Source organism: Astatotilapia calliptera, chromosome 7 (genome assembly GCF_900246225.1).
Source record: "Astatotilapia calliptera chromosome 7, fAstCal1.2, whole genome shotgun sequence".
NCBI lineage: Eukaryota > Metazoa > Chordata > Actinopteri > Cichliformes > Cichlidae > Astatotilapia > Astatotilapia calliptera.
In genome coordinates, this window is record NC_039308.1 from 47,951,360 (window position 1) to 47,968,589 (window position 17,230).

Here is a 17,230-nt window from a genome sequence, read left to right on the forward strand (position 1 = left end):
TTATGGCTTAAAAAAAAAAAAATCGAGATATATATCTTATATCGCCATCCAGCTAAAAAATATCGAGATATGAATTTTGGGTCATATCGCCCAGCCCTACTGATAACCTTGCACTGCACCATCTCAGGCTAATAGAGTCACTTTTGGCCCAAAAAACAATAACATGGAAACAGCTAAAGCTGAAACCAAGAATTCAAACGAGGACTTTACAAACCAGTGGGTGATGTCGTAGTGGCCATGTCCATCTTCTATATACAGTTTTTTTCTTTAATCTTTCAGGTTTTCCTCCAAATGTTTTTTTTTTAAATTATTATCATGAAAAAACAGATAGTGTAGTTCAAATGAAACATGATGTCACCACTTGGCTAAAGTGCCAGCAGCTTAAACATTACCCATCCTTAGGGAAACACGGAGGTAACAGATACACACTAAAGGCTGGGAAACAATGTCAGGATCTCACAGAGAGGAAAATTATACAAGTTGAGCTTTTAATTTGAATGTTTTCCACCATAACGCTATTAAATGATGTAGATAATTATGCCTTAAAGATAGTAATTTAGTTAATGCTCCTTCCTGCTCGGTGTTTTCTGCAGTGATATTTGTGACTTTAGGGGCCTCGCTTTTACTCTTAAGAGGACTGTTTGTACCGACTCCCTGGGAACCTTTTTGTATCAGTCAAAGGATGTGTAGGAGCAGACTCTCTGTACTTCAGAGGTGTTTTTAGTAAAGACGAAATGAACTTAATATCTAAAGAGGATTTAAAATACTTGTTTTCTTTTTTACTTTTATTTTGACATTTGAAATGAGGGGATTCATCTCGTTAGTCTGGCTTCCTCCATGAGTGTTTTCCTGCACTTTTCTAATCGTGCCAAAAGTCTGTGCGAAGCGACGTGTGTGTCGCCGTCACTGAGTTGAAATACGAGATCCTCAGAATCTGATTCCTCCACCAGCACTCGCAATCATCTCAGCCATTCGTTTAACACCTACTCCTATTTCTCCCTCTCTGTCATGGGCTTTCCCTGTCTCTCTCTCTCTCTAACACGCACACACACACACTCTCTCTCTCTTTCAGCCTTAACACACTCTCTTCACCTCCCATTGTCCGTGTTGAACTCCTCTGGGAAAAAAGTGTTATTACATTAAGGAAACTGAGAACACTCAGACGAACACCGGCTCTGCGAGGCTACGGAAACACCCGAGGCCCACAGCCATTATCAAAATGGTATTTCTTAACAACAAGGACTGGGTTTCCCTTAATGTATCACATCCAATATTTTCAGACCAGACTGTGTAATGGATTGACTCGTTTTTTATGGTGAATGCCTGTGGTCAGAGCAGTTTTGCTGCCAAATGTAACTAGAGCTCACCTCTCCCAGAGATGCCTCAAAAGGCAGCAAGGCTACAAAGAGAATTATAAAGTGTCCCGAGATGAATCACATTTAGGAGACTTTAGCTCTAAGAGCAGTGAGCAGTGTTGACACAGTATAAAAGTGGCTGCTTAACTTCACTGTTATCTTGAAGCGATACAACATTGATGCTAATAAACAGGAAGTCCAGCATTGGGCTATTCTTTAGGTTTAAAGCTAAAGGTGTTCAAAGTAAGTACCTATTTCTGCCCAAATAATTTTGCACTTGAGTGCAGTTCCTTAAGAGTTAATCAATAAATCTGTGCTCAAAGCCTTTAACCTCTTTGGAGAATTTAAGCTTCCACCTACTTTCACATTACTGAAATGAAGCAAACCTTTATCCGAGACATTAAGGCAGGTCCAGCAGACACTTTCTAAGTGCTTTCCCTGTCCTTATTAGTCAAATTGTGAAGTGGTTAATCTCATAAGTAGTGGGTGTAATTAATTACAGGGACAGAGAGCAAAACATCACACATAAGCACATTAGCTTTTCTGTTTTAATCTGAGGGCAGCAGGTTTGATTACAAAACTGATGAAAAACTGTTGGCATGGAAAAACTCATTTCAGGTTGCAGGAATAAATGCAAACAGTCAGCAAATTCTAACAGGCTATCATTTTAAGGGCCGTGGTTATGTTGTGATGCGTCCATGATTGAGCTGATTCTGTAATAACAGCATGTTCTGTCGTCCTGTGACAGAAGGCAAAATCCTAACAAACGTTACTCCATCATTAACTCAACCAAACAGGAGTAGTGCTTCTGTTTATCCACTCTGTGCTGTATATCGGCCTTTTGGACATTTGACTGCAGGATTTTTCTTCATCGCAAAACACCCACAGCTTTTTCTCTCTCTGGCAAAGAGTGAGAGAAAATATTTAACCTCCAAATTTCTGGGGACAAATCAAATTCCGGTTGTGAGGGTTGTTGAAGCAGCTCTCCGCTGGGTAATCACATTAGATGAAAAGCAAACAGCTCTCTGAATTCTACTTTTGCAAAAAAAAAAATTTCTTCTCCCTCCCATCATCATACTTTGGATTAAAATTGATTTGCAGACATCTTGACACTCTCTTGATCAGTCACTGGGACATCATGGCACACAGCATACTCATTTGACAGATTGCCAGTCCATCTCAAGCCCAGCACAGAAGAGACATCCATCCATTCATGCTTGAATTTGTGAATTTAGAATCCCCAAATAACCTAACATGATTAACTTTGGATTGTTGGGGGAAGTCTGAGTACCTGGAGAGAATACATGCAGGCAAACTGTTAGTAGTGTTTGCTTTAGGGTCTGTTAGCGTGAGCCCCAAGTTTGCACATGAAGCACAACAATGATCACTATCACCAGTTACAGTCCAAGACAATGGAGTCTGAGTATGTCTAACTGGATGACGATAGACAGAAAAAAGGGGCGTGTCAAGAAGGGGAGCATGGGGTGACACCAGCCCCATCTAAAATATGATTGACCCCCATTCCTGGTGCCACCTCACAAAAGTCATTGGACTAGAGATACATCAGTTTTTTTAATCCACAAGAGTACTTGTACTAGTACTATGTTGCTTTTTGATTTCACTCTACTATAGAGCAGGGCGATATGGCCAAAAATATTTATCACGATATATATTTGAAAATTTGCGATAACGATATAACTGACGATATAATTGATGCGAGACAAAATACAACTCCACAACATTACTAGCGCAAAAAGACAACCTTCCATTTATTTTCACTTAAACAAGAAGCTGGTTTTTATGTACATTAAAGCTTTATAAAAATGTAACAGTGCAAATGCAAATTCCTTGCTGAAAGTTTAACCAAAAGGCATTTCCAGTAGAAATGTGCTGACATATCCTGAGCATAACCATGTATAATAATATCCACTGAAGTTAAAAAGAGGTGCTTTGCAACATTAAACTGTAGTGTGCAGTACGTATTTTTCGGACCATAAGGTGCACAGGATTATAAGGCACATTAAGCGAAACAAAGCAGTCAGATAAATCAAACTTTATTAAACTCATTCTTCTTGCTTCCTCCACTTTTGTACCATTGATTCATTAATGTTGAATTCTCTGGCAGCTGCTCTATTCCCATGTTGTTGCAGTATATTAATGACTAACCTCGTATTGTGGATGGATTATCTCAGTTGTTCTCCTGACTGAAGTTTGGTCCGTTTACAGCATCCTGCCATGCGATTGCATTTGTCTCTAACTATCAGAAACCTTAACGTTAACTTTTTTAAGTGGAAAAGTGTTAGTGTTCGTCCTCCAGCTTCACTGTTTATATTATGCTAACATAGCTGTGTTGCTAGCGATCACGTAGCACATCATTAAATACCAGCTAGCCCAACTTCAGTAACCCTATAAACGTCACTGCTGTTTAGTTTCCTGTCTTCATTTATGTTGGAAGTGATAGCAGAGCTGTACGTTTGAATTTTTTCAGAAATCTCTCAGTCAGAACATGCTATATCATGCTTGGGTAACTAGCGAAACTAGCGAGCTAACTTCCGCTAGCTTCCTGCTAACTTCTAACTCCATTAAATGTTTTTTTGTTTTTTTTTTTTTTTTTTTTTGGCCTGTCCCGTTTGGCTCTTTTGCCCTCAGAATTGTTGTCTAAAGGCAAAGAAAGATGCCCAACGGATTTACTTTACCAAACTGACCATCCCAGCCTTGCCGTAATGGTCCATTTGATTCACCTTTTATTTTTTATTTTATTTTCACTTACTGAATACGGGACAGACTTGACTGGGGAAAGAAGGGGAGAAAGAAAGAGGGAAAGAGAAACAGCTGAGAAGAGGGACGGGGGAGAAGGGCAAAAGACAAAAACCAACAGAACGGGCAGAGAAAAAAAAATGCATATATCAATCACCTGGATCACCTGCTGAGAAAGAAAAAAGAAAGCAAGCAGAAGAGAACAAGAGTAATAGAATAAACAACATCACAATGATATATGGGAATATGACAGTAAATACTAAATGTTAAACATTATTGTGCAGCACATAAGATCAACAGAACACAGTGTGCTTTGAGGTAGGAGCCAAAAAGGGTGTAGTTTGTGGGTGTGATCACCCGTGTGTACACCTGTGAGCATGGACGCGCTTGTTTTTTGTTTTTTTAAAAGGTTCCTTCATGTAATAATCTGCTAGAGGGTGTGGGGGGGCCACAGCCCCGCCCTCCAGGGCGTGAAGCAGGTGTGGAGGAGATCAAAACTCCAGACATCCAGAGGCCCCCAGAACACAAGAGACCAAGGAAGACCAACAGAGGGGCAGCCGCGCCACTGTCCCGGAAAGAGCTGAGGAGAGTCCCAGATGAGGGCTCACTCAGCAGCCGCGGAGCAGAAGCCAGGGGGAGTTGCAGTGACGCGCCCGTGAGCTCCGCCGGCAGCCAGCTGCGCCTGAGTGACCGAGCCCCAGGCCGAGAGGCCGGGGGCACCCCACCTCCGAAGTGGCCCGAGCGAGCCCCAGGCTCCAGGCCCCGATAAGCGGCCGCCAAGGAGTGAGCCGGTGTGTACCCGGACGCCCATCCCCGGACACAAAGAACCACCAACGCACCGATGTCTGAGGGGGTCTGCCACTGGCAGGGGAAGTGGTGGTAGGGGGAGATAGGCCTCCAAACCTTGGAGGGCCTGAGATGTCCCCAGAGAGGTGGCGCCTGACACCCAACCTGACATATAGACACAGACATACAGGCACACACAGATACAAACATCCATTCCCACCCTCATGCTCTCATATGCACTTACTCCACACTCAACCAACGTGGAGACAGACATAAAGAGACGTTGTACACACGATTACACTCCCCAAGCGTACTCTACAAACCGGGTCTAGGTGCCCCCGCCCCTGGAGGGGGGAACTGCACCCAGACCCAGGTGGTGTTTCCCTTTTCCCTGCGGTGGGGGGAGGCAGACCGCCCCGACTCCGCAGCAGCAGGAAGGCTCCACACTCCAGACCGCAGTCGGACGGCCAACTCCTCCTCCTAGTCCTAGCCCCCCTGCTCCAGCAGGTCGCAGAGAACGGGGGTGAGAGAAGACTCCGAACCTCCCTCCACCCGCTCATTGTAATGTTGATGCATGTGTGTTCTAAGGTGCATTTAAAACCCAGGAGGGCTTGGAGCTACCTGCCAGAGAGCAGCAGGTAAGCGCATGGTCCCTCCTGAAAGAATTTAGACAGTTTTTAACTCTCAGTGATGCTGCAGTGTTCGTTTGACCTGAAGGATATGGAGTTTAGGACCCAGATTACTCCCAGATTTAAGAGCATCTTAGTCCGACAATAACGACGGCCGCTTGCATGTTCTGCAAAAAAATGTGCTTTGTCATGTATCTGACGGACAAACACCAAAACAGTTCCACATCACTGAAGTTGCACCATTTTTACAAACCAATTCTGGTTCATTTGTTTCACTCAACAATCGGCCATGTGCGTATGAAAACAAAGCCACTGCGCATGCGCGTTTTACTCATATTCTATCGCGATATTTCATTTTCCTATCGTTGCCTAACATTATACCGGTATTACCGTGAACGGTATAATATGGCCCAGCCCTACTCTACTACATGTATATTCTGAATGCCATTATTGGACTTCGTAATTATAAAATATAAAGATTTTGTTAATTTACTTTGGACTCACTAACTGTAGAAAAATAAGAACTTTCCTGTCAATCGTTTATCCATTAGTTAATTATTTTGATGTAGTATAAATGGTAATATGTGCGGGCCGTCTTTATCAATAGGAAAAACTGTACAAATTATGAAAGTACAGTTAAAAGGTCAAAATCTATGCACTCCTTCACATTTTCTAATAATGTCCAATGGGCCGGATTGGAGTCTTTGCTGGGCTGATTCTGGCCCCCGGGCCTTATGTTTGATGTAATGTTTGATGTACCTCCAATAATATGTATATGATTCTGAAGCATAATTACACACGAGTACATTGAGTTTGGATACTTTTATATATTTGACTATACAACTTGTGACCTATTAAGCTACTTAAGTAGCATTATCATTTTTAAAAAGCTACTTTGGGGGAAAAAAAGTATCCCTCACAAGATCAAGTTTAAATTCCTATGCAACTCCACTTTTCACATAGTAAATCTGCAGTATGATGACCATGACCTCCTGTGCTTTTGTACTGTAAAAGTTTTGAGTTTGGTGTTTTGTTCTTTAAACTCAGTGAGTGATGGAGTTGACTGACTCCAACACGCAGAGTCTTCTTGCCTCCACTGGCAACGGCCAGTGCTGACTTTTTAAAAAGTGGCGCCGGCTACTTTTACTTTACTGTGCCGTCCAAACCAGAAAGTCAAAGTGCAGCCAGCTTGGAAGCAGACTGATGCGAGGAGGCAGGACAGAAGGAACTGAATGGACAAATATTACTTTGCTGACTCCACACAGGCCGCTGTGTTGGGTTACATCACACTGTTTCACAGAAAGCGGCAGGGAGGAAGTTAATTTGATTATGAGCCACTGGGCAAGATTAAAAGCAGAATTGATTGATCAGTTATTGGGAGAGCCAGGGAGTGAGAGAGTACCGGAGAGTCTGACAGGCCTGCGATCCCCTCCCCCTTCTTCTTTTATCCCTTCCAATGCTCATCTGTTTCCTATTGGTTTCTCCAAACAGACATTCATTCGTTATGTTGAAGCATCATCTCTTCTGTTATCTCATTGTTTTACCCGGTTATCTTACTTCACTGTTTATCTATACTCTCGCCTCTTCTTTTTTTGTATTCCTCTGTGTGTGTGTTCCTGTGTGGGAGAGGGAGACCATAAATCCATGTTCTTATTGATCACGCCTGTTTTAATATGCGTCTAAGAGAAGCCATCATTTCCTTTCTTCCTTGTTGTTTGCAGCAGCAGCAGCAGCTGTGCCGTAGTTATATCCAGTGTGTAGAATCTTCCTCTCTGTGAGCAGGTGTGTTACTTCTTTGTGTCTGAGCTGAATTTGTGGGTCAGATACAGATATAGAAGAGGCTGCTTGGTTTGTATGCAGCAGCTACAGTGTGTGTTTCTGGCTCTAGGTCAGACCGCACAGAAACCAAAATAACAAAGTGAGGTTTTCATGCTTTTAAAGTGTGGGCACTCATATGGAAATTATTCATAACTGAGTATTTTTCTTATTGTAGGTAAGCTTCATGATATCGGTTCATGTATGTTTTACAGTTTCTAGGATGTGCTATAATTTTTTTTCTGTTTTGAGGACCGTAATTTTGTGTTTTTCAAGCCCCCAAAAATGTAAATTACAAACTACATAGTGATTTTGTCACAGTGGGACACACAGGTGTATTTATGGAACGGATCCAAAAGAAGAGATGGGTGAGCATGAACCTGGGCAGCAGCAGACCCTGACGAGACTTAACATGAAGGCAACAGACGACCCGATAAAGAAGAGTAAGAGACAGAGGACTTAAATACACAGGAGGGTAATGAAGGAAGTGGAAACACCTGGAGAGACACAGCTGACACAAATGAACATGACACCACAAAGGGAAGTAAAACAAAACACACTGAACATGGAAACACTAGACTCTTCAAAATAAAGCAGGAAACATGGAGAGACGCAGACATGACAACACAAGCTTGACAATTAAAACATTGAATGGGGAGAGACTAACGCACAGGCAGAACTGAAAGTAAAACACTGAGGACAAGACAGATGACATAGAGGACAGGAAAGGACTTGACTCAGGAGACGTGGGAAACAAAACTAGAATAAAACTCAACCAAATCCTAACACAAGAACCTAAAATACTTCCAATATAACATAAGAAATCAAAATTTTTTATTATTATTTTTATTTTATTATTATAAACACTATGTTACTACAATGGTCGTAGCATATCTATATATCTTTGTTTCCTAGCTCTTCCTAGATGCATTTATTAACTTGGATAAAACTTACTATACAAAGTACTTAGGGTACCAAGATTATTAACATCTATATCACTTTTGGGAATAAGTTTTATAACACTAAAATCCTTCAAATTATATATATTATGTGTAGTAGCTGATCTGAAGACGAATGGCGACATTACGTCTAAGTTACATGCATGTGTACATTGTTGACATTACGTCTAAATTATTTGTACGTTTATGTTGTTAACATAGCGTCTACGCTAGATGTACATGTGTGATGTTGATGTTTTGTGTACATTGTTTTTTGTGAATATGTTTTAGTTTAGTCTTTAGTCTCACTTCAGGGGTCACTGGAAGGTCACTGGAAGGCATTGTCATGCATATCTTTAAAATAAGTGTTTTCATTACTGAAGCTAACAAGTGCCAATGACCTGTAGGCCTAGTTTTTATTAAATATAATTCAATTCAGTTTTATTTATATAGCACCAAAGCACAACAAGAGTTGCCCTAAGGCACTTTATACTGTAAAGTAACTATCATACAATAATGCAAAGAAAACAGAGAAAACCCCAATAATCATACGAACCACTATGAGAAAGCACTTTGGTGACAGTGAGAAGGAAAAACTCCATTTTAACAAGAAGAAATGGATAGATACCATATTTCTAAGACTTTTAGGAGAGAGTACAATAACCTAATTTTTAAGTGAATTTAGAAGCAGAATATTAGAGGTCATCCAGGTCTTTATGTCTTTAGACATTCCTTCAGTTTAACTAATTGGTGTGTGTTACCTTCATGAACAAATAAAGTTGGGTGTCATCTGCATAGGAGTGAAAATATATCTGTGGAACTCCATAATTAACTTTAGTTTGCAAAGAGGACTCTATTTATTTAAACAAACTGCTATGATAGAGAGCTATGATACAAACCACTGCACTGAAACCTGACTGAAAATCTCCAAATTACTACTGCCAGCTGGAAGGCCTGTGGTATGTGACTGAGATAGGTTGATCAAATTTAAGATTGAAGCATTAATTAATGGTATGATTTCTTTGAACAGTCTTGTAGGAGTGGGGTCTAAGAGACATGTTAATGATTTGGATGATGTAATTACTTAAGTTAACTCAGAAAGATCAATCAAGAAAAAGAATTCACCGACACGGTGCAGAGCAGCTGCCTGAATACTACTCCCACAGAGGTCGATTATCTTGTCAATAATTTTACATCTCCACTGTGTACGACTCTGGAAACAGTAGCTCCACTGGAAAAGAAAGCCTCAAATCAGAGGAGGTTGACTCTCTGGTATAACTCTCAAATGTGCACCGTAAAGCAGATAACTCGCAAGCTAGGGAGGAAATGGCATCTCACCAATTTAGAAGGTCATCATTTAGCCTGGTTTGCTGCTTTATAAAAAAAAAGCCTTTCATCACTGATTGAGGAAAATAAGAGTAACCCTATGTTTTTCTTAAGCACTGTAACCAGGCTGACAAAAAGCTGTTATACTGCTGTGAGTCTCAATCACATACAGCCTGAGCAATAATATGTGGGTGACAAGACCATGTGCACAAATTCTCTTGTCACAAATGATAAGGGTCCGATCAGGACTGCAGTCTTAGTGCCTGGAGGAAAATCAAATCTTCACTCTTTCCCAACAAATCCAAACACTGTGAGATATGAAGCTTAATAATATGTTGTTATAGTGACAAGCATGCATTATGCTTAACTCCAAACTTCTGCTTGTTTTAATTCTTCTCATTACAACCTCATTACTGTTTCAGTAAATTATATTTCGCAATTTTTCACTATTCCATCGCATTAGTCTCGTGCCGCTTAACAATTATTTTTTTGCAAGCTGACATTATGACAAGATACTCATTCCATGCCTTTTGTAGTAATTAAAGTCCTCTCAGCAGAGCAGAGCAGCTGTGCTCTGTGTGCAGTGAAGAAAGAGAATATGGCTTTTGGCTGTTTGAGGAAAGTTATGAGATTGCAAAATCTCTGCAGCAGTGGTGAAATAAATCTTAACAAGTGGGAGAATCGAGATTATGTGGGCATGAAGATGACACATCGGCGGGAAAGCTGTAATGCACACTTTCACCTTTCCCTTCACAGCCGTGTGCTAATAAGCTGTCAGCTCAAATCGAAAAGAGGAAACAGCAGCACATCTGATAACGAGAAGAAGACATCGGGGTTCAGGCTGCAATTTTAAAATATGCTGCCATCTCTTCTTCTGTTTTTCTCTTTCTAGCTACTCAGCTTTATCGCATAGATTCCTTCCTCATTAGATCGCCTTCCTGGAACAGAGACAAGGAAACCGGGAATGAGTGGTTTTAAAAGCAACAAATGTCGCAAGCCAGAATATATTCTCTTCTGTTGAGGACGATGCATGTGAATTCCACCTTTGAGCTGAAGACTGCTTCTGTGGTAGACATGTATCAATGAATGCGCATGGGCACAGATTATTTCTTTCATGCTTTTTAGGACATGGCGTCAAACCTACCTTCCAGCAAGATATAGTATCAGACATATAGTTGCACAGTGTGCTGTAGCTCCTCTGTGGTCCCCCATGATCTATTGCTACTCATGACTCAGTCCTGTCTGTGCACATCTGAGGAAGCACAATTCAAAGACTTGAACTGCCAGTTGCAGGAACATTTGGTGATCAGTGCAATACTATTTGTGTTGTACTTATTGCAGAAACACATTGGCTCAGTTAAAAACTTTTTTTTCCTTTTAGCTTCCATCCATCCTCCCGTTCATCCACACATCAATTTTTGCAGGGAAGCAGCCCAAGCAAGATGTCCCTCTCCCCAGCTATCTCCTCCAGCTTAATCTCTCCAGCATATCCTGGGTCTACCACGGGGATTCCTCCCAGTGGGACATGCTTCAAACACCTCACCCAGGTGACCGCCGCTGCCTCCTTTTGATGTGGAGGAGTAGCAACTCCACTCTGAGGCCCTCTCAGATGACTGAACTCCTCATCCTATCTCTAAGAGAGAGGCCAGCCAGCCTTTGGAGAAAACTCATTTTCACCCTTGTATCTGCAGTGTCATTCTTTCGGTCACTACCAAGAGCTTATCACCATAATGGGGTGAAGTGGCCTCAGTTAGAAAAGCGTGGAGTGCCTACTCCAGGGTCAGGGAGAAGCTGCTTCCCCGAGTGGAGAAGTTTAAGTATCTTACGGTGTTGTTCATGAATGAGGGCAGAGATGAGCGGGAGATTGACAGACGGATTGGGGTCCTGGATGCAGTGATGCGGATACTGTTTGTTGTGGTGAAGAGAGACCTCAGCGTAAAACTCTGGGGGACTTTGGTTTGGAAAGTTTTTCTCTAGTTTCTGCCACTGTGCTCTCTTGCTGTGAGTCATTTCACATTCACATCGCTCACTAGCTGTCCCCAGTTTGGGTACTTATATAATAAGGATATTACTTACCTTAGGGTAAGGAGGAAAGACTACTAAGTGTATAAAGGTTAGAAACAACCTTGAGCCATTGTGTTGGATGATAATTGGACTTTATCCTGTGAACGTACGCCACAGAAATGCAGTGAGCATGTTTTGTAGTCTATTTCTGTTCCCAGGAAGCTGGACATCATTATTCTGCCGCCTTAAACCCACTGAGGCGTCGGAACACCAACGCTGCCTTATTGTTATTTACTAAATCCGTCTGAGACCTTGTCTTGCTCTCGCTCTTATTCCCTTCCACACTCTCTGACCCTTCTTCCTCTTTTATGCTGCTTCTGGACCTCTTCTACACTCACACGTTACCTTAAGCAGAGCTAAGCTGATCTGAATCATGCTGGGCCCTGATAGGGAGGTGGTGCTTGGAGCTTCCTTCTCAGCCAGAGATTCCGTGTGCTTTGCTAATGGCACATCAGCAGCTGTCAGTGGACCCTGCACTGCGTCAGCCAGCATGACTGTGGTCTGCAAAGCGCTCAGCAGAACTGACACACACACACACACACACACACACACACACACACACACACACACACACACACACACACACACACACATCCTGCAGCCCCACCCCCTCCAGGCCTTTTTTCTATATCATTAGTGTAATGCTCCCATTTCCCCAGTGCTGCTCAGATATGGGGGAGATTCCAACAAACTCGGAAGGAGGAGGGGGAAGGAATGAGTCACGCACCAGTGACAATGTTGGGGTTTTTTTTTTCAGTTTGCAGAGGAAGAGAGGGGTGCAAGAAAATGTTGTTTTGTCCTTTGACAACAACGCCTGCTGCTATTTAGAGAAAAAAGAAAACCATTTAAATGTAATATCTTTTTATTGTTAAGTGGACAAAGGATTTTTCCTCCTATCTGGCAGCTCTGGGCAGGAGGAAAATTGGAAGATCTTAGAGAAGATTCATGGACATAGTGAAAGAGGACATGCAGAGGGTTGGCATGACAGAAAATAATGGATAAATGGTGCAGCAGAAAGCAGAACAAGAAGAGTTAAAGAAACTGTGTAATTTCAGGGAGCATTTAAACCTGATAACAGGCTTCTCTCCTTGAGGCTAGCGGCTTAAAGCTAACCACTAATAGCACGAGCTGTCCCATACTCCAACCAAACTGTAACCAAGTCACTTCATTTCCCTTCAGCTCCTCAGAAAATAATCCCCTTTCATCTTTTTTTTTGTTTGTTTTGTTATTGTGTTGGATCCGGAAGGCACTCGTGAAGGGATGTTTTCCTGCTGATGACCAGATGAGAAAACACTGTAGAATTTTTGCAATATATCATTGGTCATGAACACCAAACCTAGTTATGCACCAGTGTTACCAAGCATGCATCCTGTTTATGCATTTTGAAATGGCAGCAGATGTCAAGAGTTATTAAGGATAAATAGTGTAGTTTGTCTTGTGGCACAAATCAGGTTTATGTAAACACATTTGCTTGACGGTTATTGCCAGCACGGTTTAAAGGTCATTTAAGTTACAGTTTGCAAAATCATATTAGATGTAAAAAAGAAAAAGAAAAAAAAGGAACTTATTGTTTGGTTGGGTTCTTGCAGGCTGGCTGCAGCACCATGTCCTCGGCTCAGAGTGGAGATATATCAGGCTACCATCTGAGTGGTGAGTAATTGTTTCTATACTTACTTTGTTTGAATACCTTTGTGTGGATTAGTGTTTGACAACCGCACTGTTATATTTGCACAGACCTCATCTCACATGGAGGCAGTGCTGTTAGAAAGCAGTTTACATTGTTCTGTAACTGGCTTATCACAAGTAGAGATAAAGCTGGCAAAGTCCTCAAGAAGTTTCAATTCAATTTTTAGGAGTCCAGCTCTGTGCAGGCTTCCAGTGCCTTTATAGATGCTGTAGCATTTAATTCAAACTGGCATTTTAACTTGTTTGTCAGATTTTTGTCAGATTTGGTTCCCAACCATCTGATTTACATAAAACTTTATGTGCTCCGACTGACTCCCAAAGCCACCACTTGGCATTAAATGACAAGACCTGTAACAGTGGTGACTGTGCTCAGTCACTGGGAGCTGTTCGAGATTCCTACTCAACCTGGTGTTCTCCCAGTCTGTTTGCCATGATCAAACTATGACTTTATGTAACTACAGATGAAACAGAAGTTTATAAGGAATTCTTTAAGCATTTGTTTTTTGTATCTGTTTTAGTGGTGCGTAACCCGCCGGGCTGGGAGGTTGGGCTCTACCTGGTGGGCTTTTTCGTACTGCTGGGCCTGGCTGGGCTTAATATCTGGAAGCTGTGGAAATCTGGAACTTTTCCAACGCCGTCTCCTTTCCCCAATTTTGATTATCGATATCTGCAAGAAAAATATGGAACCTCCTTCTCGGAAGTCAGACAAAAGGTACCCGTACAATATCAAAAACTAGAAAAAATACCTGCAGATTCACGCCGAAGCAGAGGCAACTTTGGTGTCAATTACAAGTAAGAATCTGATTTTTTGAGATTAGTTATATAACTGAGCATAAAAAAAAGCTGAATGTCAGTTTCTATTACAGGTACATTCTGCAGTGATTATTAAAAATAAATTATTTCACTTGACAAAACTAAGAATAATACACTAATAATATTAGATTTATCAATAGTAACACACACATATTTCTATGTTACAACTTTTTGCAGTTGTTTCTTAGCATTATAGTGTAAATCTGTGGAAATGAATGCAATTTGAATTAATTTGTCCAGTCTCAGTCTACTTTTTAATCTAACTTTACCTTATTTTTTATTTTCTTTGTTTTTCATCACTTTTTTAAAATCAGGACCACTACTATGTATCTAATTGCTAGAACAAGGTTTATTAAATAGCTAGCTAGCTATATAGCTATCTCACTAGCTAACTATCAAATAAACTTTGTTCTTCTGTAGCAGCTGATGTCAACAAAGGTTATGTCCAATACTCATTAGTTTTTTTCTTTAACACAGTTTTGTGGAAAAACTAATTTATTCATAATGCATATGTAACAACTAGCATACAAACAAAAGTGCATTAAAGTTGCTAAACAGCGAGCTATTCCTCTGAAGAGTTGGTAGAGACCAGTAACAGAGCTAAAAGACCATAACAGGTGAATTATTACAAGTATAGCCGCTCCCTGAATCCATTCTTTGCTGACAAGTTCATGTTGTCAACCTAAAAGTTGCCATCAGATGTTTCCATGTCCTGTTTCTCAAGTGAAAAAAATCCTTGAGGTGTTAAAATGTTGTTTTGTCATTTTTTTTAATCCTCTACTCAAAGAGAGTGGCAGCCAATAACCACCGGCGAACCTCCACCACATCCAGCCGTAAGCCTAGTCTGGCCCTTGGCGACACCCCAGATGGCTTCAGGGACCTGGGCCATTTGGAGCTAATGAGTAGAGAGTTGGACCCATCAGGCATAGCTCAGCTCAACCGATCCATCTCTACCGACTCACTCAGCTCAATCTCCTCTATTGCCAACAACTTTGGTAATGACTTCACTGTTGGCCAGCTGGAGGTGACCCTGGAATTTGAACCATCCAAGCACCCGGGCCAGGGGATGGGATTGCTCCACATCACCCTGCACCAGGGCAAAGACCTGCTGGAGAAGGAGGAAGGCGACTTCCCTGGCTGCTTCATCAGAGTCTCACTGGGGCCAGAGGAGATTAATGTGGGAGTGACAAGGGTAAGGAAACCTCTGCCTTCTGGTATTTTCATACTATGGGAGACCTCATGGAATCTGTGTGATAAAAAGATACATTTTAGAATTTCTTATGTTTAAATAAATGAATACAAAATGTAGGTTTCATTTCAAGGTAATTTGCTTTGCAAAAGGTTTGAGGGAAAATATGACAGACCTCAAGATGCTGTGTTTAATTCATCTAGAATGTAAAATGTCAAAAAGGACAGTAAAGGTCTTCACAGTACTTGTTTTATATAATAAATAATAATGGCTTTCAATGGAGTTTCACTTGTAGAAGGTACTAATGGTTATTTTTGTTTTTTAGTACCTCATAATTATAATTAAAGTGGGACTCTGTTTTTTAAGGGGAATGGCTTTCCCTGTTATGTTTTTTTTTTTTAAATGTTTTCTAAATACTTACTTTTTTGCATTTGCTAATTAGCATTAAACAGAAAGTAGTAGGCCAAAAGCAGGCAGAATACAAACTGGCAAAAAGACTCCAAAGCTCAAAGCAAAAATCTGTCAAGTTGTTCAGGGTGGAGCAGGAGTACTGAAGAACTAATGAGCAGAGTGGGAACAGGGATGTGGAACATCAAGTGATGCAGCAGGTGGGGAGGCAGGACAGATGTGAGGACCTTGTGTGACGACAGAGTTACAGCAGAGGAGGCAGATGACCCACAGATGAATGATATAAATAAAACCATGACTCACTGGTGAGATATTTTACACGGTGGCAAAGTTGATGAAGAACCAGCTGCCATGGCTAAAAATGACCATTACAAGTAATATAATGTTTCACAGATATAAAAAAGGACAATAACAGCCAAACCTTAAATTTGAGATAAAAACATTATTTATTAACAAGTTAATCAAAGCGTGAAAGCAAGCATCATACATAGCTGTGTTAATGTAATGTAGCGAACACATGTATCATGACAGCTGCGGTGTTCCTCGTTAGCTTGCAATAAAGTGTAAAAATGTGATGGGGGGCCTTTTTTTATTCATGCTTTTGACTGCTAAAAGAGCGGGTTTGTGATGCTGGAGGACTGAAACTAAACGAAACTAACGGATGGCTAATTAGCACTTAGTGCTGAGATGACTGAACTTAAGATAAAATTTGCTTCTGATAAATTCGTGGAGGAATAACGTGGCATCGAAAGCCTTCCTGCTCAGTGAGGGCAGTTTGGGCTCCCTTGAAATGTGTTTAAGATCTCAGACCTGGCTGAATTTTAGTCAGAGACAGTGATACGTCCCTCAGGAGGAGATGCTCGATCCTGCAGCTCGACAAGCCAGTTCTTTCCTGTCCGTCAGAAGAGCCCATTTCATTTGCTTGAGTGGACAATCCCCCGAGAGCTGCAGGAAGGTTATTTCACATCTTTTACTGGATCAAGGATGCCTTTAATGTCTCCAATGGGCAAGCCTTTCTTACAACGAGCAGTAACCCCAAAAATTATAAAAGTACATTAATTATCTCACTCGGAAGAATAGTGCTTTAAAGACACTGTAATTTGATGAGCAAGACAATGCAATGGCACATTCTGCAGTGTTTTCTTTTTTCTCAATTAACTTTTCATTTTGTCATTTAATGGAGTACATAATGACTTCTATTGGAGTGTAACACTTACCAGCCAGTTTAGATACAGTTGAACATCTATTGTTTAATCAGTCAATTAGTGCATTTAGACAAGACAAGATGACCCGCTGAAGTTCAAACTGAGCATCAGAATGGGGAAGAAAGGTGATTCAAGTGACTCTAAACGTGGCATGCTTGTGAACCAGAAGCGCTGGTCTGTGTATTTTAGAAACTGCTGATCTACTGACATTTCCCAGCAAAACCATCTGTACGCTTTACAGATGTTCTGAAAAAGAGAA

General features: G+C 41.2%; 1 protein-coding gene across 1 annotated transcript in view; it reads left to right on the top strand.

The window, feature by feature from the left end:
• syt12 (synaptotagmin XII) overlaps positions 1 to 17,230 on the top strand; it is a 30,311-nt gene that overhangs the window by 3,046 nt on the left and 10,035 nt on the right. Inside the window, exons 2-4 of the mRNA XM_026175240.1 lie at positions 13,260 to 13,320; positions 13,875 to 14,068; positions 14,957 to 15,361. Coding sequence (XP_026031025.1) covers positions 13,275 to 13,320; positions 13,875 to 14,068; positions 14,957 to 15,361 — 645 coding nt within the window. The 5' untranslated portion in view covers positions 13,260 to 13,274. The remainder of the gene's footprint in view (positions 1 to 13,259; positions 13,321 to 13,874; positions 14,069 to 14,956; positions 15,362 to 17,230) is intronic.